This window comes from Silurus aristotelis (genome assembly GCF_946808225.1).
Source record: "Silurus aristotelis genome assembly, chromosome: 3".
In the NCBI taxonomy this organism is placed as follows: domain Eukaryota; kingdom Metazoa; phylum Chordata; class Actinopteri; order Siluriformes; family Siluridae; genus Silurus; species Silurus aristotelis.
Window position 1 is genome coordinate 36,081,679 of NC_139576.1, and position 27,475 is coordinate 36,109,153.

General features: G+C 40.5%; 1 protein-coding gene across 2 annotated transcripts; it reads left to right on the forward strand.

Moving 5' to 3' along the window:
- Positions 1 to 535: 535 nt before the first annotated feature.
- lypd6b (LY6/PLAUR domain containing 6B) lies at positions 536 to 26,763 on the forward strand. Of its 2 annotated transcripts, none has more exons than XM_083536056.1 (5): positions 536 to 658; positions 24,127 to 24,252; positions 24,980 to 25,078; positions 25,279 to 25,409; positions 25,954 to 26,763. In XM_083536056.1, exons 2-5 carry the CDS (start codon positions 24,147 to 24,149, stop codon positions 26,125 to 26,127), a joined length of 510 nt encoding a protein of 169 aa, XP_083392182.1. In that variant the 5' UTR covers positions 536 to 658; positions 24,127 to 24,146; the 3' UTR covers positions 26,128 to 26,763. The 2 variants fall into 2 exon arrangements, with proteins under 2 accessions (XP_083392182.1, XP_083392183.1); XM_083536057.1 differs by lacking the exon at positions 536 to 658 and adding an exon at positions 22,356 to 22,774 and having other exon boundaries at positions 22,817 to 24,252.
- Positions 26,764 to 27,475: the final 712 nt, after the last annotated feature.

Consider the following 27,475-nt stretch of genomic DNA (forward strand, 5'->3'; position numbering starts at 1 on the left):
ATCCTGATATTACACACACTATTACTGCTGTATTTTGAACAAAAATCCTAAAGTTCTTTATCTAATGTGATGCAGAATAATTCAATCTGCATTCCCATGCACTCTCCTGCTTTATGTGCATTACTGATCTGTCATGTACTCAAGATTGTGGTCTTATTTTATCTGTATTGTCTTGAAAAGTTCCAGCTAGAACCAAATTCCTTGTGTGCATCAACACACTTGGGCAATAAACTTTAATCTGCTTTAGATGTAACAATTATGGGATGCTTCTGCTAGAGATGCTGTATGTGGTGCAGTTGTGGCTCCAGTGAAAGGAGACGTGTTGAATTATATCCATTGGGTTTCTTGCGTTGTATTTTATTAATGACATTCATTCTTACTGTATGAAATTCCAAGAAATGCGAAAATAACTTGTGTTTTATTGTTTGTTTGTTTGTTTGTTGGTTGGTTGGTTGGTTTTTAGCAAAATCAACCTCACCTGTAGCTAAGCCACGCCCCCAATCGCAGCATCCCTGCCTTGTTTTGATTTGACCACGCCTTCTCGTGTGTTCGCCCCGCCCCCAATGGTTGACTCTCTCCAGCTCTCGCTGTGTTTCTTTCACTTCTGGTTTTATCTCATTTTATTATATTTCCGAAAGAAAACTCAAACATCATCAAGGTAAGACCTGCTTTTTTTTTTATCAACAGTGTGGGGGATTGTGTGTGTTTGTGTGAGTCAATCCGGGTATTTATAGCCGAACGCGTGCGCCTCCACTTCTGTTTTATTATAAGCAGTAAATAAACAAGAAGCTGTTCCTGAAACCGGATTTATTTACTAGTTTGTTTGTTTGTTTGTTTTGGGGCTGGATTGCAGGAACGAAGGAAGAACAATTTTTTGTCACGTGTTAACGTTTTATGTGGTATTATTATTTCTAGGAAGCAGTCTTTCTCGCAGACTAGTGTGACAGATACAGAGTCACGTGGGGAGTGTGTCCGAGTGTGTGTGTGTGTCCGTGTCCGATCGTTAGTTAGTTAGTGTGTGTGTGTGTGTGTGTGTGTGTGTGTGTGTGTGTGTACACACGAGCAGAACAACAGCCTTTATTACACAAAAAGCAACAACACACTGGTAACTGAAGCTTAGGTTTGTGTTAAGTTTTAGAATTTGTGTATGTGTTCAGTGTAGTGTAGTGTGTGTGTGTGTGTGTGTGTGTGTATAGTGTTAGGTGTAGTGTGTGTGTGTGTGTGTGTGTGTGTGTGTGTGTGTGTATAGTGTTAGGTGTAGTGTGTGTGTGTGTGTGTGTGTGTATAGTGTATAGTGTATAGTGTTAGGTGTAGTGTGTGTGTGTGTGTGTGTGTATAGTGTTAGGTGTAGTGTGTGTGTGTGTGTGTGTGTGTGTGTATAGTGTTAGGTGTAGTGTGTGTGTGTGTGTGTGTATAGTGTATAGTGTTAGGTGTAGTGTGTGTGTGTGTGTGTGTATAGTGTTAGGTGTAGTGTGTGTGTGTGTGTATAGTGTTAGGTGTAGTGTGTGTGTGTGTGTATAGTGTTAGGTGTAGTGTGTGTGCGTGTGTGTATAGTGTTAGGTGTAGTGTGTGTGCGTGTGTGTATAGTGTTAGGTGTAGTGTGTGTGCGTGTGTGTATAGTGTTAGGTGTAGTGTGTGTGCGTGTGTGTATAGTGTTAGGTGTAGCGTGTGTGCGTGTGTGTATAGTGTTAGGTGTAGTGTGTGTGCGTGTGTGTATAGTGTTAGGTGTAGTGTGTGTGCGTGTGTGTATAGTGTTAGGTGTAGTGTGTGTGCGTGTGTGTATAGTGTTAGGTGTAGTGCGTGTGTGTATAGTGTTAGGTGTAGTGCGTCTGTGTATAGTGTTATGTGTATTGTGCGTGTGTGTAGAGTGTGTATGTGTGTATAGTGTTAGGTGTAGTGCGTCTGTGTATAGTGTTGTGTATTGTGCCTTTGTGTAGAGTGTGTATGTGTGTATAGTGTTAGGTGTGGTGCGTCTGTGTATATTGTTAGGTGTAGTGTGCGTGTGTGTATAGTGTGCGTGTGTGTATAGTGTTAGGTGTAGTGTGCCTGTGTATATTGTTAGGTGTAGTGTGCGTGTGTGTATAGTGTGCGTGTGTGTATAGTGTTAGGTGTAGTGTGCATGTGTGTATAGGGTTAGGTGTAGTGTGTGTGCGTGTGTGTATAGTGTTAGGTGTAGTGTGTGTGCGTGTGTGTATAGTGTTAGGTGTAGTGTGTGTGCGTGTGTGTATAGTGTTAGGTGTAGTGCGTCTGTGTATAGTGTTATGTGTATTGTGCGTGTGTGTAGAGTGTGTATGTGTGTATAGTGTTAGGTGTAGTGCGTCTGTGTATAGTGTTATGTGTATTGTGCGTGTGTGTAGAGTGTGTATGTGTGTATAGTGTTAGGTGTGGTGCGTCTGTGTATAGTGTTAGGTGTAGTGTGCGTGTGTGTATAGTGTGCGTGTGTGTAGTGTTAGGTGTAGTGTGCATGTGTGTATAGGGTTAGGTGTAGTGTGCGTGTGTGTATAGGGTTAGGTGTAGTGTGCGTGTGTGTATAGGGTTAGGTGTAGTGTGCGTGTGTGTATAGGGTTAGGTGTAGTGTGCGTGTGTGTATAGGGTTAGGTGTAGTGTGCGTGTGTGTATAGGGTTAGGTGTAGTGTGCGTGTGTGTGTAGGGTTAGGTGTAGTGTGCGTGTGTGTGTAGTGTTAGGTGTAGTGTGCGTGTGTGTGTAGTGTTAGGTGTAGTGTGCGTGTGTGTATAGTGTTAGGTGTAGTGTGCGTGTGTGTATAGGGTTAGGTGTAGTGTGCGTGTGTGTATAGGGTTAGGTGTAGTGTGCGTGTGTGTATAGGGTTAGGTGTAGTGTGCGTGTGTGTATAGTGTTAGGTGTAGTGTGCGTGTGTGTGTATAGTGTGCGTGTGTGTATAGTGTTAGGTGTAGTGTGCGTGTGTGTATAGTGTTAGGTGTAGTGTGCGTGTGTGTATATATCATTAGGTGTAGTGTGTGTATAGTGTTAGGTGTAGTGTGCGTGTGTGTATAGTGTTAGGTGTAGTGTGCGTGTGTGTATAGTGTGCGTGTGTGTGTGTGTATAATGTTAGGTGTAGTGCGTGTGTGTATAATGTTAGGTGTAGTGCGTGTGTGTATAGTGTTAGGTGTAGTGTGCGTGTGTGTATAGTGTTAGGTGTAGTGTGCGTGTGTGTATAGTGTTAGGTGTAGTGTGCGTGTGTGTATAGTGTGCGTGTGTGTGTGTATAATGTTAGGTGTAGTGCGTGTGTGTGTATAATGTTAGGTGTAGTGTGCGTGTGTGTATATATCATTAGGTGTAGTGTGTGTATAGTGTTAGGTGTAGTGTGCGTGTGTGTATAGTGTTAGGTGTAGTGTGCGTGTGTGTATATATCATTAGGTGTAGTGTGTGTATAGTGTTAGGTGTAGTGTGCGTGTGTGTATAGTGTTAGGTGTAGTGTGCGTGTGTGTATATATCATTAGGTGTAGTGTGTGTATAGTGTTAGGTGTAGTGTGCGTGTGTGTATATATCATTAGGTGTAGTGTGTGTATAGTGTTAGGTGTAGTGTGCGTGTGTGTATATATCATTAGGTGTAGTGTGTGTATAGTGTTAGGTGTAGTGTGCGTGTGTGTATAGTGTTAGGTGTAGTGTGCGTGTGTGTATATATCATTAGGTGTAGTGTGTGTATAGTGTTAGGTGTAGTGTGCGTGTGTGTATAGTGTTAGGTGTAGTGTGCGTGTGTGTATAGTGTTAGGTGTAGTGTGCGTGTGTGTATAGTGTGCGTGTGTGTGTGTATAATGTTAGGTGTAGTGCGTGTGTGTATAATGTTAGGTGTAGTGCGTGTGTGTATAATGTTAGGTGTAGTGTGCGTGTGTGTATATATCATTAGGTGTAGTGTGTGTATAGTGTTAGGTGTAGTGTGCGTGTGTGTATAGTGTTAGGTGTAGTGTGCGTGTGTGTATAGTGTGCGTGTGTGTGTGTATAATGTTAGGTGTAGTGCGTGTGTGTGTGTGTGTATAATGTTAGGTGTAGTGCGTGTGTGTATAGTGTTAGGTGTAGTGTGCGTGTGTGTATATATCATTAGGTGTAGTGTGTGTATAGTGTTAGGTGTAGTGTGCGTGTGTGTATAGTGTTAGGTGTAGTGTGCGTGTGTGTATAGTGTTAGGTGTAGTGTGCGTGTGTGTATAGTGTGCGTGTGTATAATGTTAGGTGTAGTGCTTGTGTGTATAGTGTTAGGTGTAGTGTGCGTGTGTGTATAGTGTTAGGTGTAGTGTGCGTGTGTGTATAGTGTTAGGTGTAGTGTGCGTGTGTGTATAGTGTGCGTGCGTGTGTGTATAGTGTTAGGTTTAGTGCGTGTGTGTATAATGTTAGGTGTAGTGCGTGTGTGTATAGTGTTAGGTGTAGTGCGTGTGTGTATAATGTTAGGTGTAGTGCGTGTGTGTATAATGTTAGGTGTAGTGCGTGTGTGTATAATGTTAGGTGTAGTGTGTGTGTGTGTAGTGTGTGTGTGTGTGTATAGGGTTAGGTGTAGTGTGCGTGTGTGTATAGGGTTAGGTGTAGTGTGCGTGTGTGTATAGGGTTAGGTGTAGTGTGCGTGTGTGTATAGGGTTAGGTGTAGTGTGCGTGTGTGTATGTGTGTATAGGGTTAGGTGTAGTGTGCGTGTGTGTATAGTGTTAGGTGTAGTGTGCGTGTGTGTGTATAGTGTGTGTATAGTGTTAGGTGTAGTGTGCGTGTGTGTGTAGTGTTAGGTGTAGTGTGCGTGTGTGTATATATCATTAGGTGTAGTGTGTGTATAGTGTTAAGTGTAGTGTGCGTGTGTGTATAGTGTTAGGTGTAGTGTGCGTGTGTGTATAGTGTGCGTGTGTGTGTGTATAATGTTAGGTGTAGTGCGTGTGTGTATAATGTTAGGTGTAGTGCGTGTGTGTATAGTGTTAGGTGTAGTGTGCGTGTGTGTATAGTGTTAGGTGTAGTGTGCGTGTGTGTATAGTGTTAGGTGTAGTGTGCGTGTGTGTATAGTGTGCGTGTGTGTGTGTATAATGTTAGGTGTAGTGCGTGTGTGTATAGTGTTAGGTGTAGTGTGCGTGTGTGTATATATCATTAGGTGTAGTGTGTGTATAGTGTTAGGTGTAGTGTGCGTGTGTGTATAGTGTTAGGTGTAGTGTGCGTGTGTGTGTATAGTGTTAGGTGTAGTGTGCGTGTGTGTATAGTGTGCGTGTGTGTGTGTATAATGTTAGGTGTAGTGCGTGTGTGTATAATGTTAGGTGTAGTGTGCGTGTGTGTATATATCATTAGGTGTAGTGTGTGTATAGTGTTAGGTGTAGTGTGCGTGTGTGTATAGTGTTAGGTGTAGTGTGCGTGTGTGTATAGTGTGCGTGTGTGTGTGTATAATGTTAGGTGTAGTGCGTGTGTGTATAATGTTAGGTGTAGTGTGCGTGTGTGTGTGTATAATGTTAGGTGTAGTGCGTGTGTGTATAGTGTTAGGTGTAGTGTGCGTGTGTGTATATATCATTAGGTGTAGTGTGTGTATAGTGTTAGGTGTAGTGTGCGTGTGTGTATAGTGTTAGGTGTAGTGTGCGTGTGTGTATATATCATTAGGTGTAGTGTGTGTATAGTGTTAGGTGTAGTGTGCGTGTGTGTATAGTGTTAGGTGTAGTGTGCGTGTGTGTATATATCATTAGGTGTAGTGTGTGTATAGTGTTAGGTGTAGTGTGCGTGTGTGTATAGTGTTAGGTGTAGTGTGCGTGTGTGTATATATCATTAGGTGTAGTGTGTGTATAGTGTTAGGTGTAGTGTGCGTGTGTGTATAGTGTTAGGTGTAGTGTGCGTGTGTGTATAGTGTTAGGTGTAGTGTGCGTGTGTGTATAGTGTGCGTGTGTGTGTGTATAATGTTAGGTGTAGTGCGTGTGTGTATAATGTTAGGTGTAGTGTGCGTGTGTGTATATATCATTAGGTGTAGTGTGTGTATAGTGTTAGGTGTAGTGTGCGTGTGTGTATAGTGTTAGGTGTAGTGTGCGTGTGTGTATAGTGTGCGTGTGTGTGTATAGTGTGCGTGCGTGTGTGTATAGTGTTAGGTTTAGTGCGTGTGTGTATAATGTTAGGTGTAGTGCGTGTGTGTATAGTGTTAGGTATAGTGCGTGTGTGTATAATGTTAGGTGTAGTGCGTGTGTGTATAATGTTAGGTGTAGTGTGTGTGTGTGTGTGTAGTGTGTGTGTGTGTGTATAGTGTTAGGTGTGTAGTGTGTGTGTATAGCGTTGGGTGTAGTGCGTGTGTGTATAGTGTTAGTTGCAGTGTGTGTGTGTGTGTGTGTGTGTGTGTGTGTGTGTGTGTGTGTGTGTGTGTGTGTGTGTGTGTGTGTGTGTGTGTGTGTCATCCCCGTTTACACTCGCCGCACCTCACACTCATTCCCCACTCAATTATACTCACTCCATCTTCATTATTCCCATTAATTCCCACTCATTCCAAGGTATTTCCAAATATTCCCCATCATTTCCACTCATTCTCAGGTATCAGAGCTTTTCAGTAATGATATTTATGCACAGGGTTTGGTTTCTCTGGATATTTAAATGTCTAGGTTTTTGTTGTTGCTCTGAGCTGTGTCTCTGGGTCTTCTGTTCTGGTGTGTGACTGCACCTGCTTTAAAGAAAAAGCAGCTGTCCAACAGGTGCACCGGTACAAATAGACTCCAATCCTTTGGTGCTCATTTGCTTTTATTATAAAGGAGTTGTGTAGGTTTTGTTAAATCGGGATTGAAAAACAAAAATCGGGCAAAATGTTTATTAGAAAACGAGAGGAAAGTTGAAGGAATTTAGCTCCTTCCATTAATATTGGCACCCAAGAGGTAGCCATATGGAAATGTACCCCATGCTTAGGGTAAATATGGTGGTAACTAATTCTTCGGGGCTGGTCTTTTAGAGAACCTGGAAATTTTGTTAAGATACATGGTATATGGACTCCATCATATATCAAGGTATTAAATGAACACCTGACTATTTCTGCCAGAGAACCTTCATTAGACTATTGTTGGATCTTAGCTTGATCCAAAAAATGTATTGAAACTACAAAATCGAGGTCCAAAAAAATAGGTCACTTGAACCTCAGAAAACCTGTAGGGTGAATTGAGTCCTCCAGACATAGACTTTGAGACCTTGACAATTTGAAGGATATGTTAGTTTTGCATGTATTTTCAAACCCATCATTTATACAGTAGAATTGAGTACAGACTCGTACAGACGAATCGAAAGTCTGTATTTTTTTTATGACATAATATTATTATTAACATCCCTACTGGAGTTTACACATCTGATTACACATCCGCACGGTTAACTTGTATAAAATATTTTTATTTCGTATTTCTGTAACTTATCTCTTTTTTTTCATGCATTTAATAGCTTCTTTTTTTTTTTTTTTTACTCCGTATTGTCTTGCATTCCTTGACTATGAGAATGGATTAGGGTTTATCCGGAAAGATTCTGGACGTCTGCGGCGTTTGCCAAATTCCGCCAGGCTGAACTGCTCCCTCCAGATCCACGCCCTCCATCTGGAGACATGTATGTGCAGAGTGCCTCTGTGAGGAAAATTGGCCGAGTTCCCTTTAGCATTGAAGTGGTTTTAGAATCGCAGTTGCAGTAAAATGCTGTGCATCGAACGTCGTTTTTACGCCTTATTATATGGTCTTAAAAAGCTTTCAAGAAGTCTGGAAAACTACGGAATTTTAAAGTAAAAAAAATGTAAAGAAAACCTGTCAAGAACATCCACAACTCCATGGTCTCAGCAGAACCTTTTCTGAAGCATCATGCTGCCTCCGATACCATCAATTAGGCATTGGGCATCCATGACCCTACCAGTTGTTCTGTTTTGGTAGGTAGTAACTATTGCACACCAGGAACACGACCACACTCTCTACAGGTCTTTGATCGCCATATACCGGTACGCATGGGTCTGTTTACAAAGCTTGGACGCCAGAAATCTGTCGTCGACATGATTAATTACACCAGTCCCTCTCCATCCCAACCATGTCTCTCTCGTTCCTCAGCGTTTTTCTTTTACGAGCGGTATCTCCCTCCATCGGTCATTTTTCTCTCGGGCGAAGCAGAGCGTCGCCTCTCCTCTTACCGCAGCTGTCAGTGCGGAGTCTCTCCACGCCGTTCGGAGATCACAGGCGGCCTTGTTCGCTTTGAAGTTCCTCCATGCTTGTGCAGATATCTGGAGTGAGGCCGTCTCGGATATGAGGGCACATCCATTAGCCTGTCAGGATGCCCCGCAAGCAGCGCCCCGGATCACGTTCCCTCCCATCTGCAGGTGAGGCGTGGACCCCCGTAATAAGTGGAACTGTCAGTGCCTGGACGAGACGAGGCTGAAGACGTTATGGATGGAAGATCTAAGGGGTTACATCAGGTTTTTAGACAGTCGCACGTGTTGAGCTCCTTTGGCTCGATCAGAATCAGGTTGAAAAGAGATGAAGAGTAAAGATTGAATACCGAGGTGCAGTTTAATCTTAAGCCTGAACAGGACATTCAGATATGGCAGGATTCTTGCTTTTTATTAAACTGGTGTCTTTGAACAATGAAAATCGCCTTTGATTATTCTTAAACCTTACTTTTGTCTGTAGGTCTTTACTAGGGGTGTAACGGTACATGTATTTGTACTGAACAGCGCTTGTGTCTCGGTGGACGCGTGTACCGGATGCAATATTTTTTACACGCGGAACATCATTAAAATCGGGGTTCCCACCCGAACGTATTATATGGCGGACCGCACGTTAGTTTGGTCTCCGCCTCGCACTTTGAAAGCAGTCACTGTTTTTCATTAATTTTTTTATTATTAAACTTAAAAACATACACAATAATGCTGAAGCTAGAGTTAACGCAGTGTCACTGTGTAAACTATTTAATGTCACTCAATTTATGTTTATTCAATTTAAGCGATAATCAATTTTTTACCGGAATTGAACCTGAACCCGGACCTAAAACCTGGGTTATGTTCCGAAGGTTGAATTGTGTGTACAATAATATTGCAACTCGATATTATACCCGTTACTAAGGACTTTGACTCAAACTAATTGGATTAGATGCACATAGTTAAGCTTTTCTTTCCTTCTTGCCTTCATGGTGTTGTGGTTCACTCCAACAAGGTCATTAACCGCATCTGCCTCAATCAGTTCACCTCAAGCCAATTACTGAGGAATCTCAAGAATGGTCCCACACCCCCAATTAGTGGTGTTTATCACTCATGCAATGGCAACTGGTGCTCGTTCGGACGCCAGACTCTTTGCTTTGGGGGAAACGTCCTGCTGCAGAAAGTTTTAGGAGACAGCTGGATGGGGATGAAAGAAACATGGTATGTAGAGGAATACAGTGAGACGCTAACGTAGAGGTTGACCGATATGGGTTTTTCTCTGGTCGATGCAGATATTTATTTGGCCGACACATGATGCCGATTTATTTAGCCGAAGGTTTTTTCCCGTTTTTATTTTACGTTTTTGTTCCCCTTCAACAGTTAATTAATAAGACGTAATACCGAAAATTGCTTAAATTAAAAATGTATTAAACAACACCAGCCTCCCCAATCAGGGCACTTTTCAGGTTTGCTAACAATACACTTCCAAAAAGTTGCTTGTGTTCTCCCTCCAAAAGTAACAAAACAGTGACGAAGGAAAGAGGGAACAGACACTTATCATTCTTGCTCTTGTCTTTGCAGACATGATTGGGAAAAACTACACATCAGTTTAATGAGGATCGCGGCAGGTGTATTGCTCTCTATATATTTACAGTTTCGGTTTCCATGTTTGGATGCCAAACACAGACTACTGCCCCCTGCTGGTATGGGAGAGTTCTGTTCTCTAATTTGCAGCACAATCGCCCGATGCCGATTCATTTCAAAATGCCAATAAAGGCCAGATTAAATGGTGGACCTCTACTCTAAAGGTCCACAAGAAACAGTACAGTAGCTTTATAAGGATTGGTATACTTGGAGCTGTTTATAAAATGGACAGGAAAGAAATTTCATTACACTTCTCTCATCCTCTTGTGGCTGGAATTAAAAGTTTGGCAATAATTACCACTTTCAGTGCCGTCGAATGATTTATAACACCAAATCTCCTGGATGATCCCTGCCTAGTTTTTTTTTTTTTTTTTCCCTTCATCAAGCAGCTCCATGTCTTTCCGAAGGTTATTTCCCTGCCTCCTGCTTAGACGATGCACAAATACTTTTGGTAAGTAGATGTTTCGATTCCCCTTTAAATAGAGGTTTGTTGCTCTCCTTGAAGTAGCACGTATAATACCTAACCTCTCAGTTATTTACCCTCATCAGAAAGTAGACCGTCATTATACCAAGGCAGCTTGGCATGTCATGACGACGTGATTTAGGAGGGACCATATTTAGCTTTCGGAGGAGGGTCACGCCGCAGGCTAACGTGTCTGTCACAGGAGTTGGTTTCTGACATGCTCGGGTTTTTTTTAAAAAGGAATGAGATGACAGGAGGCGTTTTGCGGAAATAGGGCTTTATGTGCTAACATAACATAGATTAAGGGTTGTCCTTGAAACTCAATTTTAATGTTTCTACTTACATCAAGGCTGTAGCTTGAGTTTAGTTACCTAAATGTATAGTCTTTTAATTTTTGCTCCTTAATAGACACACATTGTATGACATTTTAACAATGGTAATGTTCCAAAAATTATTAAAAGTTTTTATATATATATATTTATATATATAAAAGAGAATTTGTAAAAAAAAAAAATATATATATATATAATTTTTTTTTTTTTTTTTATTAAACTAATTAAGTTAAGTTTTCATAATCATCCACTTTGGATAGCGTTTTTCAAAAAGCTGCGTTTTCGTTGAACATTATTTATTATTAATTAAATTGTTAAACTGTAAAAAAATAAATTTAATTAATAAATAATGAACATTGCACTGTGTTAGAATTGCAGTTTTAATAAAATTCTGTTAATCGAACCTGGTTTGGTTTTGGTGTTCATTCTTATGAGCTACAGTAGTTACAACCTTTTTATTTATTCCTATAATAGCAAACATCAGAGATTCTGACTCTGACATACATCAGGGATTGTATAAACACGTGTTCTAGTTTTTAGGAGTTTAAAATCATTATTTCAGATCTTAAATAAGGTCATAGAAATCTTTATCTTAAATGTGTAGGAACCCTGTGAGAAAGAAACCTTAAGAAGAACCAGACACATAAGGGTACCCCATCCTCATCACCGAATCTCCATTCATTACAGTTCCAGTTTCCACTTTCTGTAGAAGACTTATTCGACACATTAAAATGTACAGACCATGAGATCTCTGAGCAACCACTTCCATGGTGGATCTATTCCAGCGTTGTAGTTCAGAGGCCATAGTAATACATTTTGCACCTCAACACTGAAGAGAATGATTCAGTGTTTGTTCAAGGTCATATCGGTGATAACCTGTGACCGGATCGACAAGGGGAACCTTAACTGCTCAGATAAGCACTGAAACGAGGCCAGCATCCATCCCATGAGTATCACTGTGTCACTAAATGGAGGGTCCGGGGAGGGTCCTTCACCCTCAGCTTTAGGGCCTCAAATGGCCTGAAGATAATACGGGATGCTTTGGGTATTGATAAGAGGTACATCCTCGCTTTTATCTAAATGTGAGAAAGGGCTTAGTTCTAGGGACTGTGGGAAATCTTTCCATCGCTTTTTATTACCTGCTAGCACAAGCGTCAGTCATTAGATCATGGCGGCTACAACAGAACACCTTTGGCAACACTTTGGGTATTATTATTTGTAATGTGCCATAATATGTATATGTTTTAAAAAACCAAGCAAACAAGACAGTTTGTGGTTAATGGTAATGAGGGTGAAGAGATCAGTTAGCCGATTAGCTAGCATCAGAAGTGGAAAGAGTAATAAAATAGGCTACTCAAGTAAAAGTAAAAAGAACCTTTTTGTTTTGTTTTTTTCGGGGGTTTTTTTTGTTCAAAAAGGACATAGGAAAATAAATACAAACCTAGTAATTTTTACTGAAGTAACACCTTAACAAATTAGACTGCAACAACAATAACAACAAAAACACTACAGTTCATGATTGAAGTCTAATGTGAGTTATGCAGTTCCTGTTCTAATGTCAATAAGGATAAAGAGAGAAATGCAGATTCAGAATTCACACAGCGAGCGCATTGAACAACTTTCGATTCGACGGCATTTTGCTTTTAGCCGCCTTGTCTTGTCCGTTTCTATCTTTTTTTTCTTGTGAGTTTAGTGTGTTTGTTCTCTGCCTATCATTTAATCAGTTCAGTAGTTTTTCCGGGGCGCGATTTATTAATTTTTTTCCCCCCTTGCTTTATTTTTATTGATTTATTTTTTCTGAGTAATGGATATGATTTAAAATGAAGTACAATACTTCGAATGAGACGTACTTACGTAAAGGTAATATTACAAATTTTTAAAGCTACTTAAAAAAAAGTAGAAGTACTTAATAAAACTACTCAATTAGAGTAACACGAGTAGATGTAATTCTACCTCTGGTTAGCATAGTTCTCTTTCCACTTTCCTTTTTTCCTTCTTCTTATCTACCTCCATATAGGTAGATAAGATCTCCTTTATTACTGGGGTTCCTGTTGGTATGCTGTTGAACATTAGCCGTCTGAGGTTGCAAGCTAGTGCAAGTTGTTGAGATTTGATATTTTCATGGATTCAGGGTTAGATTGTCAAAGGGCGACTTCAAAACTTGTGGTCCTTCTGCCTGCCTTGTCTCACATTTACATTTATGGCATTTAGCAGACACCTTTATCCAGAGCGACTTACATCTGAGCAGTTGAGGGTCAGCGGTTCTGCAGCTGTGTCAGTTTGAGGTAGACACGCTTTTGTGTCCCCGAACAGCGAATTCTTAAAGTCTTTACATTTTATTATCATAGACACTTCAAAATATCATACCTTTTTTTTTTTCGGTGGTGTCTCACTAAAATCTTACCCGAGATAAGAACTGATAAGAACCGTAATCTAATTTTCAGAGATGAAATTCCACGCAACATGCTGTTGAAGCCCGGGAGACATCAGAACTCTGTGACACTCATCAAACGCACAATCAACACTGCTGGCTCACATCCTCTGATATGTGAGAAAGCATCAGAAGAATATGGGCTCACTCTGCTCTCCCACACAGGATAAACACTCAGAAATCTCTGCTGAATTGCCTTGTCTGTTTTCCCAGGTGAGACAGCTAGCTAAAGGCTTTTATTTAATCTTAACTCGACAAGGCTACGCTAAGGATAGAAGCCAATCTCTCATCATCTCGGGAGATTAGATCTGCACAACCCCCCAAAATCAGCAATCGACAAAAGCCCCGCCAGACGTAATAGCCACTTGGGTCTGGACTTTCTGCTGCAATTGTCCTCCACCAGGGCATTGGGCCAGTTAATTAAAGAGACCGCATCTTCCAGAAGACCTCTGGAAACGGATTCAATGAAAATGATCAAATCCAAATTTCGCCAAGTTACACACCTAATTAAACCTCTCTTTAATCCACTGTGTTGGAGCGAAGTGCTTTGATACTTTCAGATTAGGTTCGTGATGAGGTTTAATGAAGGTCATGTCCTCGCCAAGTTCGATGGAAAGAGGTTTCTGAAGACGCACAGCTATTGAGTTTTCGTGTATTAAAAACTCTTTGTTTTTATAAATAACGTTTTAACAATCCAGTATTTTGGATTCTGATCTTCAACATGAACGGCTACATTATAAGGGTATAATGGTACACGTATACCAGTTTGGTGCACATGTGTTTTCACATGCGGAACATAGTTCCCTCACAAACGTATTAAGTGATGGACCGCAAGTTTGTTTAGCCTCCGCCTCGCACTTTAGACCTAGTGTCACTGAATTATTATTATTATTATTATTATTGCTACTATTATTAAACTTGAAAACACACCAAAAAAAAAAGAAAGTAGCGTTATCGCAGTGTCCCTGTGGCCAGAAATACGGTTTGTAGTCTGTCATAAAACGTTGTTTTGCGTATATATGTGAAAATCACTGCCACTTTTTATGTCCAGCTTCAAGAATTTTTCTTAAAAGGAAAAAATCCTGACAATTCCACATATCAAGGGAGTAAATAAGTTAAGGATGTCAAGGAATGACGGCATTTGTTTTTTAGTCTAATTTTTGTTTTAAATATTTTATTTTTATGAAATATTTAAAAATATTATTTTACATATTTAAGCAATCAGGCATTTTATTTAAAATATATCTTAAAAGTGTAAACTGTTGAAAAAAATTTATAAAAAAAAAAAAAAAAGACAAGCAGTTTAATGTTTTGCATTTCTCCCTGAATATACTTTAAGGGACACTTAAAACTGAGGTACATACCAAACCGTGAATTTTGTGTACCGTTATTCAGTACAGTTTTTTTTTTTTTTTTTTATAAATTTTTTTTTTATTATTATTTTATAATATATCATTATTTTTTGTAATAATGTTCAGTTCTATTTTACATGGACAGCTGAGATTGTCTGTAATCCATTTTAAAAACATTTTAGTTGATTTAATCTAACAGTAACGGTAAAATCCACATCTAATCGGCAGAACGTGATACGCCGTCACTCAAAAAGTTGCTAATCTGCCGATCTGTCAGTGAGATAAATTGCTAGAACACGCCAGCTACGGTCTCAGGAATTTGAGAACCATTTTTTTAAGAATTTTGAATTGTGAGGACCTGGTTCATCAACTCGGCGCTGACGTTAGTGATACCCGAGCCTAGTTTCTCTTGAGGCCTCTTCCAGCCTTCTCCGTGGCTTCTGAGGCAATGGACAAACTCATCTCTATTTCCCAGCCAAGTGAGCCACACAAAGAGAGGTCTTGTTCGGGAATCGTGCTCTTTCTGAACCCACGAGCCGGTGAACAGCAGGGCCGCTGAGAGACCGATGGAGGAGGAGGGCAGCGAACTCGAGGGTGTATAGGGTGTAATCAGTTGGCCAATTAAACAGACCTTGGTCTCTCACCCACATGTAATGAGAGTGCCAGTGAGTGAGGGGTTCGTTTCTTTTAAAGGGAAAAAAGGGGCAAGAGTTGTGAGGTCTATTACAATCTTTCACTTTGCTCTATAGATTCATGTCATCATGTGTTATAAAAGCTGATTACTGTGGGATTTGTGTACTACTTATAGATAGATTTCATATATTATTTAACTTACAATTTAGAGCCCTTGTTCCCATCAGGCCAAACAGAGCTTGGAGAAAAAGCGTAGCTTCCAGCTTGTTTATTTAGTTTATTATAGTTAATCAGCTTTTAGGTTTCGTGTACCAACATATACTCAGAACATGGCAAAAGCCCAGGAAAAACCTTAGAGCGTGGAGTGAAATGTGAGAAATGTGTAATTTTCCCTGAAATGCTTGGATTTTTTTGAAAGCACCATGGAAAAGGATCCTCGGGGCCTCCGTTCTGAAAGTTCGCCTTTTTCCCGGGTCATTGCAGAGACCAAAAAGTGTTGTAATATACCACCTCAAGCGTTCAGGTTTACTGCTCAATACTAATTTAAGTGTAGTATGAAGGTGGTTCTTTCAATATTCTGGCTCATTCTTCAATGAAAGGACTTGTGGGTGCCAGAAAGTTCTGCATCCATGGCTTCATCACTGACCATATCCAGTTCGTAAAGCATCCACAGGAAGAAATGGTGATGTGATGTGATGTGATGCAAAAGCCATTATTATAAAACCAATTTGTAAGCCATTCCAAGTCACGATATAACTCCCCGGTGCAGTCTAAGATCTACGACAGGGTTGTGCCTTGATCATAATTCAAAATGCTGCACTTAACAAACATGCCTGGGGGAAGTAAAGCAGACCTGATCAGATAACAGCATGCTCACGTATTTATTGCCCCAATACAGTTTAACCCCCAAGTGTTGGAATACTTCATTCCAAAGGAGCCATCGAGGATCTTACTAAAGCTCACGTCATGTTCTCAGCTGTACTGCTGATTCCTACAGAACCATAGGAGGTCCATCATCAGTCTGGATTCTTGAGTCCTTCACAGCAAGGAGCCTTCTGTAGATCTGACATGTCTTTGTTTTTTTTTTATTACTCACGTATTGTCCTCGGGCTCTTGGGGATTTTACAAGTGTCTGACTTCTGATTTGGTCAGCGCTGACAAATAACAGAGAACAGTCCCACTTAGGTCATAAAAGCGACACAAAAAACTTTGTAGGGTAACATCCTTCTTCTTCTTCTTTTTCTTCTTCTTGTTTTTTCTTTTTTTCTTTTTTTTTTTTGCATCTACATAATTTCAGCGTTATATATACGCCATATCATATAATATTTATTATATTATATATTATGTTTATATTTGTTTATAATCTAGTAATCTGGAAAAACGTTTTGGTGTTTTTTGTGGTTTCTGGTAATTTTAGCTCTTTTTAATAAAATCTTTTAGCATTTAAAAATTTCTGACTTGGCTACTAACAAAACATCGTCACGTAACATCACTGTGAATGATTGATTAATTTTTTTCCCCATGAGCCCTCAGTGCTCAGGACGATGCAGGTTCGCGTGACAAACCCTTCCGTTCTCTAGATACCGAAATGCGATCTGTTCGCTTTTGCATGTCAATAAGGGCTTCCCTCGCTGTGCGTATATCATGCAGGCAGGAGGGTTTCAAGCTGTTCCATTCAACACGGTCCATTTATTTACAAAACTGATTTAATAATAGCGTGTTGTTTAATTACCGTGGAATTTTAAAGTCGGGTATCGATCAGGTTTGCATTCAGATTTAAACATTATTGAATAATTTTTTTTTAAAGGATAATAGATACTATATGGACGCCTGAATATAGCTGCTTTGTTTTCAACATACCATTCCATATTTTGTCTCTATTTGCTTTTCTGGAACCTTCACACTTCTGGGAAGATGTTTCAAAAGAATTTGGAGTTCCAATTCTTTCCAAAAGGGTAAATAGCTCTATAGCAGGAGAACTTTCATGCACTTCCAACCCGTGTAGAGTATATCTTCATGGATCTGGCTTTGTGCACAGGCACATTGTCATCAAAAGGTTTGGGTCTTCTAGTTCACTTGAAGGGAAAGTTTCTAGAGGTCGCCCGATTCAACAATTATGCTTAGTATTCGGCACCGATACGGTTATATCGATAGTTTTTCCGGGTTGCGTTATACCGTACGACAGCAGTCCCCAGACACTTCGTGCTGTTGTTTTTTTTTTGGATTCTGTTTTTTATTTATTTGGAGTGTTGATTTTTGTTTTAGTTTTAATGCATTAATCTTTGAAAGCATGACGATATATATTTTAATATATTCATTTTTACTTTATTTAGCACATTTTCATAATTTTACCTTTTTTTTTTTTTTTTTTTATAAAATTCACTATCGTACTATTTTATTTGGAGTATTTGTTTTTTTAATTCACCACAAGACACCTTTCTGAGGATTCTAAGGCCAACTCGCTAAATATTTCAGCATAAATACATTTCATGTGCTTTCAGGGTTGACTTTTGCTTTAAGCCAAATCCATCTGATGTGTGTCAGTGTGTCAGTCAAGTGCTAGCATTGCCTAGATACACGTCTTATTTTCTAGTAAACAAAGCCGTAAATTCCTCGGTGGTTTCAGTGCGCTGACAACCACAAAGTAATACTCTAATTTTGACTGGGTCATGAGCGAGTGCTTGCTGTATCTCTAAAGTTACATGTGTGTGGCCGCGGGAAGACTTCGCTTCACAATATCGGTTTAATGCCACCCCCTAATCTTCCTCATCCTGTCTTTGGCAGGTTTCTATTTACGTGCAGATTTTTCACATAGTTAATCAAGTTCGACTGAACCCCAGCGATCAGCCTTCAAAAAAAAGTTATGGCCGCTGCTGTAAACTATAATTAAGCCTTCAGATCATGAATGAATTACGCCATGTGACATGGGGGACACGTATTTAAAAACTGTTATTTTTGCGCAGTAACTTGTGCAAACATTACCACCCAGCGTCAACAGTTCCTCCCGAGGTTTTCTGTTCTTGTTTGTTCTCGGAAGATGCACTATATGAACATGTATTGGGACATCGGACTTTTCCAGACATATGTGGTTCCTGCCCAAACTGTTACCATAAAGTTGTTGCCACACAATTGTATAGAACGTCTCTGGATGAAATTGGAAAGCCAGCTCAATGGTTTCCATGGGTTGGAGTGGAAGATCTCGAATGGCCTTACTCTGATCCTCAACCCTATTGGGATGAATTGGAACATTTGGTGCACCCCAAGCCTTCTCACATCACCTTCATCAAGTGCGTGACTTTACTAAAACCCTTGTGGCTGATTGAGCACAAATTGACCTCAAAAACCCTTCCAAAATCTAGTGGAACATCTAACAAGCAGAGCGGAGGTTATTATAACGGCAAATTGGGGACTACATTTGGAATGGTATGTTCGCATACCAGTCTATTGGTTAGGTCTCCACACACTTTTAAGGACCTGTACTTTTATTATATTTTTTACTTCAGGGAACTCCACTACATTTTAGAAAAACGTGTCATTTTTCACTACTCTGAAGTGAGAACATAATGTGCCATAAATGAGAAGCTGTGGTGAGACCAAAGCATAGCTTCATAACCCTTCTGGTGAGCGTGTGTCAGGATTACAGTAATATTTTAATACATCTTTTGCTATTCGTTTTTTTTCTTCCAATTATAAATACTTATATTCTTTTTAAAGATGTCAAATCAATAAGACAAAAACCATTGCGACAAACAAACCCAGAGCGCCATTGAGCAATGCTGAGTCTTCAGAATACATCGTCGCCTGAAGGCATGACACTCAGTTTGCCTCGTCTAAGACGACCGGCTGGGATATGAGCTCATTTACGAGTCCAAATGTTACCGGGCCTCTCCAATTTGAATAGACACGTTTTTTTTTTTTTTTTTTTGTTTTACGACCAAAAACAACTGTAGCTGTAGACAGATTAATTGCGTCTGCCTGCTGTTTATAAAACGTTCCATTAAAGTACGCAACATGGCGTTTTAGTGTTTCCTGAAGACAGCGATTCACGCTGAGCTCATACGAGTGACGTATTCGATCATTACGCGTATTTACCTTCCGGCTAAGATACTTTTAGGTCTTATTTTGATAATCCATTCAGCGGACGATTTCTTTTTACGATTAATCGGGGTCAAACAATTTTTTTTTTTTGCCTATTATATTTATATAAAACCATAATTTAAGGTATTTCTGTATAAAAGTGTACTTAAAAAAAAAAATGCAAAAAACTACCTTTTTATTGAGACATTTCTGTAAATTTTTTTTATAAAAAATCGCAACAGTGACTAAAAAATTTACTCGTTTACTGCTGCTTTTATTTGTTTCTTTTAGATTTAGTGTTTGTTCGCACAGTTTTAATTGGTTTCATCGCTATGTCGCGAACGAGGTGATCGCACAACCTGAACAGTTTACACAATAGCACTTTATTACACTACTATTTTCACATGATGATGATCGTACAGTTTTTGCTTACCGAACCGATGTTTCGCCTTCATCCGTGACTTGGGACGCCACTTCGCAAGCGGCTCTGTTATCTTGGCATGCTAACCCGTAACTTGAGAAGTCCAAATACTTGATAACGGCATTCGTTGACGAATTTCATTATTGATTTTTTCGATTAGTTGTTGCAGCCGTAGCAAATTTTTTTTACGAAAAAGTCGCGTTGTTATAAAAACCGTTCGAGAATTCAGCAACGATTTACTACTGTTACAGAGAATGGAATCCTCCTTTCCTGAAATGGAGTGCTAACCCTAATCCCTCTGTTTGGGTCTGAAACCACATACATACAAGGGGTTTAAACCTTAAGCCTTGTCATGTAATTTATAGGAAGCTTTGGCTCAAACTATCACTGCTGCCAGAATGTTTGGCGGTTTGCTGGAGTACAACAAGACGTATCGTTATTTTCCAGAGCAAACAGTCGTCTGGAGTGATATCTATCATGGAACAACCTGCACCTAAATCCTATTGAACTGCTCCGGGATCAACTGAGTGTGTGTAAAGCTGGGATTCGTTATTTGGTTAAAGTAGATTACAGAGTTTGTTGTATTAAAAAAAAACACTACAGGAACATCCATGTGTCTCTTAAGACGCCAATGTGCACTTTTTATGTTGTCACACTTTATTTCTAGCAGTAGTGTAGATAAAAATAATATATAGCTAATCTCCATACCGGTTCATCACCCCACTGCATGTCATAGTAACTGATTCAACTCTGGAGGAGGAAAAAGCTCTGGAGGACAAAAAAGCCAGCACTTTGAATTGGCAACCGAACGAATGAGTAAACACTCATGTGGGGTGTAACAGCATGAACACAAAGCACTTGTCAGGCGGTGTGTGTGTGTGTGTGTGTGTGTGTGTGTGTGTGTGTGTGTGTGTGTGTGTGTGTGAGAGAAGTGTACCGTCAGGTGCTCCCTCCTAAAACAAGCTCTCCAGACCTGGAAAGCCATTAAAGCTTCTAAAACCGGACCCCTCCTGCTGGGAGTGTGCTTTAGAAGGGCTTGTAATCCGGGCTGAAGTCTTCCTCAGACTTCATGGGAACCAGCATCTCATAACCTTTAGGGAATCCTAAGAAAAGTTAAAAATGTGGTTGAAAACTTCCGTTTTTTTTTTTTTGTTTTTTTTTTTTAATTAAAAAAAGTCGGATTTAATTGTAAACAGAGCAGAAATCCGTGCTTGTGAATATGAATGCGAATGAGCTGAAGAACTGATCAGTGACCAGGAGGCACAAAACAAGTAAGAACAAGTTGCTTCCTGTAAAATGGACTTTATAGCAGCTATAAAGAAGCTATAAAAAAAAAAAAAGTCCTGACACTGGAGACTTCTTCCACACGGACAAACGTTTGTAGACACCTGAACATAATTGTACTTTTCAAACATCCCGTTCTCCATTTGCTCTTATAACAACCTCCACTCCTCTGGGAAGATGTTCCACTATATTTTATGGAGATTTGAGACATTTCATTCAGCCACAAAGGCGATTGCAAAGTCCGATACTGATTTCAGTGAGTTGAGGAGGCCTGGGGTGGTGTTCTGATTTATCGCAATAGGTTTGATCTCTATAGAAGGAGATCTTTCACTTTCTAAGCCATGTCAAGCATATTTTAATGGACCTGGCTTTGTGCATTTTGGTACTGGGACAGGTTTGGATCTTTTAAGTTCCAAGTGAAGGGAATATTTCATGCAAGCACATCTAAAGAGATCTTATACGATTGTTTGCGTTCAACTTTGTGGTAACATTGTTGAAGATCATATGGTGCTGGGACTCTTAATCTTCTGACTGGGTTTCCACGGTGTCTGAAACAAAATTAGGCGCTAAAAAGTCTCTGAAATGTTGTAGTCCTTTCGTTTGCTGGTCCAAATCTAATTCGATGTATTACGACTACAAATGAGAGCAGCAGCCAATCAGCTTTCGGTGATTGGCGTGAACCTCCTCTCGGATTGTACCACAGACGTAAAAGGTTTTTTGTTTATTTTTCAGCTATGGGGAGGTGCAAGTTTAGTGATTCTTGGTTTGAAATAACCTATGATTTAGGGCTCGGTTGTGTTCGTGTTTTTGGTGGTCTTAAATTTAAATCTTAAAATGTTGTAAATTGGACTCTGTAAAACCTGATGAGTAACCCAAAGTTACTGTTGATGATTCCCAGGACATTGTTAGGGCAGGTGATCCCCCAGATCATGGATGACTTCACCAGCTGTATCCCCATGTGACAGTCGGACTGGACTTGTGTTTTCTTTGCATTGCACGATAAAGTCCTAAACTTGAATCCGTGTTAATGTGATGCAAAGTAGAAGGAATGTAAATAGGAATGACAGTTTATTTAGTAATTTAGTACCACCCCCTTCCCCCCAAAGTGGTGTGTGTGTGTGTGTGTGTGTGTGTATGATAATCACCTTTACACTTCCTTGCTGAATTCACACACTGGCCTCAGGCTGCCGCTAAACGGCTCCCGTCGTCCAATCCCGAGCCTGCGTTCTCAGGAAGTCGTGAGGTCGCTGATCCCTTTAGGGAAAGGGGTTGAAGAGGAAATTGGCTCTCTTTTGACTTTCCTCCCTTCTTCACATGTGAACGCTATCAGTCGGCTCTTTCACTCGTCAGAGTCGGGCAACTTTGTTATTTGTCATTTTTTTCCTTGAGATTTTCATTCTACAGCCTCAAGGTAAGACTGATGATAAAATGGCTCGAGTTTCAGATTCTAGATCATCACACCTTGTTGTTTCTGCATGAACGGGCGATAAAACCTTGAACACTCTGCGTTTAATAGTTTTGTTTCGAACTGCTCTTTGCTAGTTTATGCTAGTTTTATTTTTCAGGAAATTGGGACGTCTAGGCCGGAGATGCACATCCCTGTTGTTTTGGGACGGTTCTTTTTATCCAAAACTTTAAATGTCCTCTACTGATCCACACGCTTCAGCCAACATGGTGAAGAGTGAAGTATGAGCTCCACAGTGCAGACAGTTCAAGCCTTAAGCAGATAAGCAGCAGGGTGCCATTACTTGTAAATGTGTAAATAATGCGGGTGTCAGACCGGACTGCTGAGGTGAAAGGATTAACACTGAAGTGCTGAATCAGCCATTAAGGCACCAGCATTTCTTCAGAAGACGATTTTCTGTCCTGGCTTGTCCTGTCCTGTTTTTTTGTGTGCTATATGTAGCCTCTTTTATTAGGTCTTATTTGTGCAGAATGAACACGTTCTTGTATCCTACTGACATTTGTGTCTGAAGAGTCTAAATACTAAATAAGCAAAAGTTTTGGGACATTAGAAAATTAAACCTGGTGTGGCCTATGTTGGTGGAGTGCCACTAGCTTGAAACACGGTTAAGGGTCTGTGAGGTGAGTATGGACTCCATCCTTTCCAACATCGCATTCCATATCCTTGATTGCGCTTCTAACACCCTCCACTCTTCTGGGAAGATGTTGCACTAGATTTTGTGGAGATTCATTTAGCCACAAGGGTGTTTGTAAAGTCAGGTGCTGATGCCGTTGAGGCGAGGAGGCACGGGGTACGTTCGCATTCCTCTGAGATCTGAGCTCTGAAGAAGGAGATCTTTCACTACTCTTCACGACGCAGGCTTCAGGTCTCCTAGTGCGAGAGAAGGGGAATTTTCATGCTTCCAAAGACGTCCTACACAATTGTGTGTGTGCCTCTTAATTTGATGTCAGGTGTCCAAATACCTTTGCTGTTATTCCATCAGATTGCTCAGTCCTCCAGACTTCACAACTTAGGACTTTCCCATGATTCTCCTGCATGTAGGACTCCAGGTTTCCTTAGATGTTTGTTTTTTTCCACCCGATCAGTTCGAACCTCCTCGACGTGTCACTCTGTCACAATGAATTATCAGTGACGCTCAAACCTGAAGTAATTAACGCAGACACGCTCAGCTCGAGCAGGATATCGGAATGTAAGAACACACGAACTCGCGCTCGTTCCGACGTAACGATACGTGTGAGAACCAGGTAATCCGGATTGCGAGCGAGCATTAGAGCGTGGATAACTCGCACCGAGTAGTGGTTGTGTCCAGCGTTAATGATTAACCTTTGGGGTCACCATGTACTTCTGCTCCTTCATAACACCCAATGAAGACATTTCACCCTGATCCCTTCTTCAGGCAAAGGAGAGATTGTTTGCTTGAATAAGTGTAAGGAAACAATAATACTAGCTTTAATTTACAATCCTTGGACAAAAGTATTGGGACGTCGGACATTTTTTTTCCAGCCATATGCAGTTCTTCTTCAAACTGCACACAATTTTAAAGGACGTCTTCGGATTTACAAGGATTTTCCCCCTCAAATTTTTTCCAGCATGGCACCATTTCTGTACTCTCAGAATCTCCACAAAATCTTCTCAGAATCTCCACAAAATCTAGTGGAACATCATCTCAGAAGAGTGGAGCTTATAAGACCAGCAAGACTAAATGTGGAATGGGATGTTCCAAATAGCACAAACATCTCATTCTCAGGTGCGCTGATTGATCGTGTCGCTTTTTTCTGCTTTCAAGAGTAGGCTAGAAGTCTTAAGTCTCGGTTTATCCTCACTTTGCATCTTCATGAGAGGTGTTCTCAAGTAGACGATTTTGTTTTCACTTTCACAAATGTTCATGAATAGATATTGTCTCACCAACATTTTTTGTTTTCCATTTCAGGTGCTTCAGGTTAGTGAAAGATGGTTGCCCCTGTAGTTGTGTACCTCCTGGTTGCTTCCAAGCTGCTTTCGACTGCAGTGAAGTGTGACAGCATCAACTTTTACAACATCAGACCTCCTGTGGATGGTGAGTGCTGGTTCTTTTCAATCGTGCATGCAGCAGGTTGTCGAGACAATTTCTCAACGTCTGATTGGAAGGTCATGAGTTTAAATCCCAGTGCCGTCAAGCTGCCAATGCTGGGCCCTCGAGCAAGGCCCTTAACTGGTGAGTCGTATAAACTAGAGGTCAAACCGATACGATAATTAACCCATAGTTAAAATAAAAATAATAAATTACAATGTAAATTAGTATTGAAATTTAGTTATAAAAAACAAAACAAACAAGAAAACTTTACTGAATCATCAAAATATGTTAAATGAAATAAATATGAAAATATTAATAAATGTAATTATATAAATAATAAGTAATACATATAATATGGCGCTCTCCGTGCAGCACGCCGTCTCGCGTGTAAAAACAAAAAGCACATGGCGTCAGTGATTCGCCTCTAGAGGCCGCTGTCGTAACCACATCAAACCCTCTCAGCCGCTTCAGCGACACACGCTACCCGTAAAACTATCGCCATGGATTTTTGCCGCTAGCTCCTGCCATCGATTTATCGGCAAAACCGAGAATACGGTCAATCTCTAGTATAAATGACATTCTGGAATTGTTGTGGATAAGGGCCACCAAATAAATGTGAGGTTTTTTTTTTTTTACTTCATTTAGTGCGCTTTCATCCATTTATTGCATCGTATTGATTTCCATTCTATTCATCCTGCTATCTCTAATACGGACAATCGTATGTGTGCAGCTACGCCGTATCCCAAAAGCTTCAAGTGCTTCACATGCGAGCAGGCCTCCGACAACTACAGCTGCAATCGCTGGGCTGAAGACAAGTGGTGTCCTCAGAGTGAGTGCACCTTCTTACCTTCTCAACATCCTCTCACCTCATACATTTCGGGAAAATCCTGTACCCAGGAAATCAGAAATACAATTCATGATTGTAACGTGTCCATGAAGATGTAGGATTCTTTTCGCTTGGTTCCGTCCTCGTGGGTTTTATAAAAGAACTCGAACATGGAGTCTAGTCATAATTCCTGTGATTTACAGATACACAGTACTGCATGTCCGTCCATTATTTCGGGCGGCACGGGAGAACGAAGTCCGTCACGAAAAGGTGCGCGGCGTTCGACGACTGCAACCTGACCGGCTGTCGGCATCACGGGAACACACACCACGGGGTGAGCATGCACACGTACACACACACTGCTCTTGTTCCTGCATGCGTTATTCCTACATAGGGTTGCAGAAATCCAGTTTATTACATTGCAGGTGAGCCTATAACAGGGAATTTTTATAGATTGAATGCAATTTCGGTTGAATTTCACCAATCATGCACACTTACTGCAGGGCCACTGAGGCCACGCCCCCTACATGCACCGTGCATTCCTCCGTCACATAACACACAACATTTCTCAAATCCTGCACACAAAATAATATCCAACTTGGCGAGTATTTACGTAAATTGCATAAACATTACAGTCATTTATGCTCCTCCGTTGTGGTGTGTGTAAGCGACTATAAGTTATATTAACAATTAAAGATTTATTTGTATGTAATAGGGTTTATATAAATCTCCCAGATTAAAATCCCATAAAAGGTTTCTGGAAATTTTCCGCCCCTTTCTAACCCTGTTCCTACGTATCGCTGGGGTCTGACGATTGTTTCTGCTGTATGTTATTATCTTCTAGTTACGGTTTTGATGCTGACCATCTGCTTTTTCAGGAGTGTGTGTCGTGCTGTGAGGGCATGGCCTGCAACGTGGAGCTTCCCACCAACCACACAAACGCCGTGTTTATGCGCATTCAGGAATTCAGCTCGGCCGCGACGCGCCACACGAGCAGCCGGACTCCTGTACTTCTTCTAACCGCAGCATTCGCAGCACTGTTGCCTTTGTGATGGAACTTGACACGCTCCATTGACGTTTAGAGCTTTCCGAGATGCTTTACTGCTCACCACGGTTGTAAAGAGGGCTCAGATTGGTGTCACTTTCCGCGTCTGACCTCAGGAACATGGTGTTTCTCCATGCAGAACTTCTGCTCACTGGATGACAGGAGGTTTTTTTGGTTAAAATTTCATTGTTACGACTGGAACGTCGCTTAAGACCTCCAGTAGAAATAATATCAAAGCCGTCTTACTGACCGTCCAGCCAATCAGTCCACGGCAAGAAGAATCAGAGGCTTGGCCCATGGTAATTTTTCGCCCGTGACATGCTGAACAGGATGGACAAAAGAAATCCGATTTCCCAGGAGTAATGCTGCAGGTGGTTTGTATTGACCCTGTTGAAGGGACACGTAAAGGACAGAAGGATTATGGGATGATGGGACCGCCTCGTCCAGTGGCTTGAAGCCCAGAGATTAAACCCAGAACTCGCTGGAAGAGATCTGGTCTTTTTTTTTCTCTATAAAGAATTGACATGGAAAGAAAAAAAATGCGACCAAGGGTCCCGGCTGAAGCGCTTAGAGACATTTAACGGATATTTATAGCGGGATTTATGAATGAAGAACAAATAAAAAATGATAAATACCATAAAAAGAGGACTTATTATTATTATTATTATTACAGATTTTAAATTTTAAAAAGCTTCTTCGTTCTTACATTTTTATTTTACAGCATTATCATAATAGACTGTATATGAATTTATTGGAAAAAAACATCAATCATCAAAGACGAGCGTATTGCTGAAGAAAAAAATACCTTTAGAGAAGCGAAGAGTGTAAAGATGACGTGTATACGTGACCCCAAATAATTGTGTGTGTGTGTGTGTGGTGAAATGAGGGTCTTGGTTTCTTAAAAATAAAATTATAAATAATATAAAACTCACTTCACTAAAGCCTGATGCTAAACACAAAGCCGTGCACCATTTGTAGCTTCTCTGTCTAGACTAATAAAGACGCTGTGTCTGACTAAACATGCCATTTTTCTTTCACATTGATCCTGAGTCTCTACTGAGATGCTGACGGTGTTGACGTGTGTCAATAAACATGGCTTTGTCTTTGACCCCTATGTTTTGTCAAAGAGAAGGTGTTTGGTGAGTGTTAACATGTCAATGGAAGTCAGATCCACCATCCAGCCGCCTGAGAGAACATTGGAGAAAAAAAGGTCTTCAAAAGTCTTAAATTTGACTTGGAGAAACCCTGCCTTAGAGTCCTGATCTTCTTTATCTTCTAAAGTGAAACCTTGGTATGGCCTTGTGCTTTTTTTTTTTTTAAATCGACATGCTGATCTTCCTGAGATGCTTTGCTGC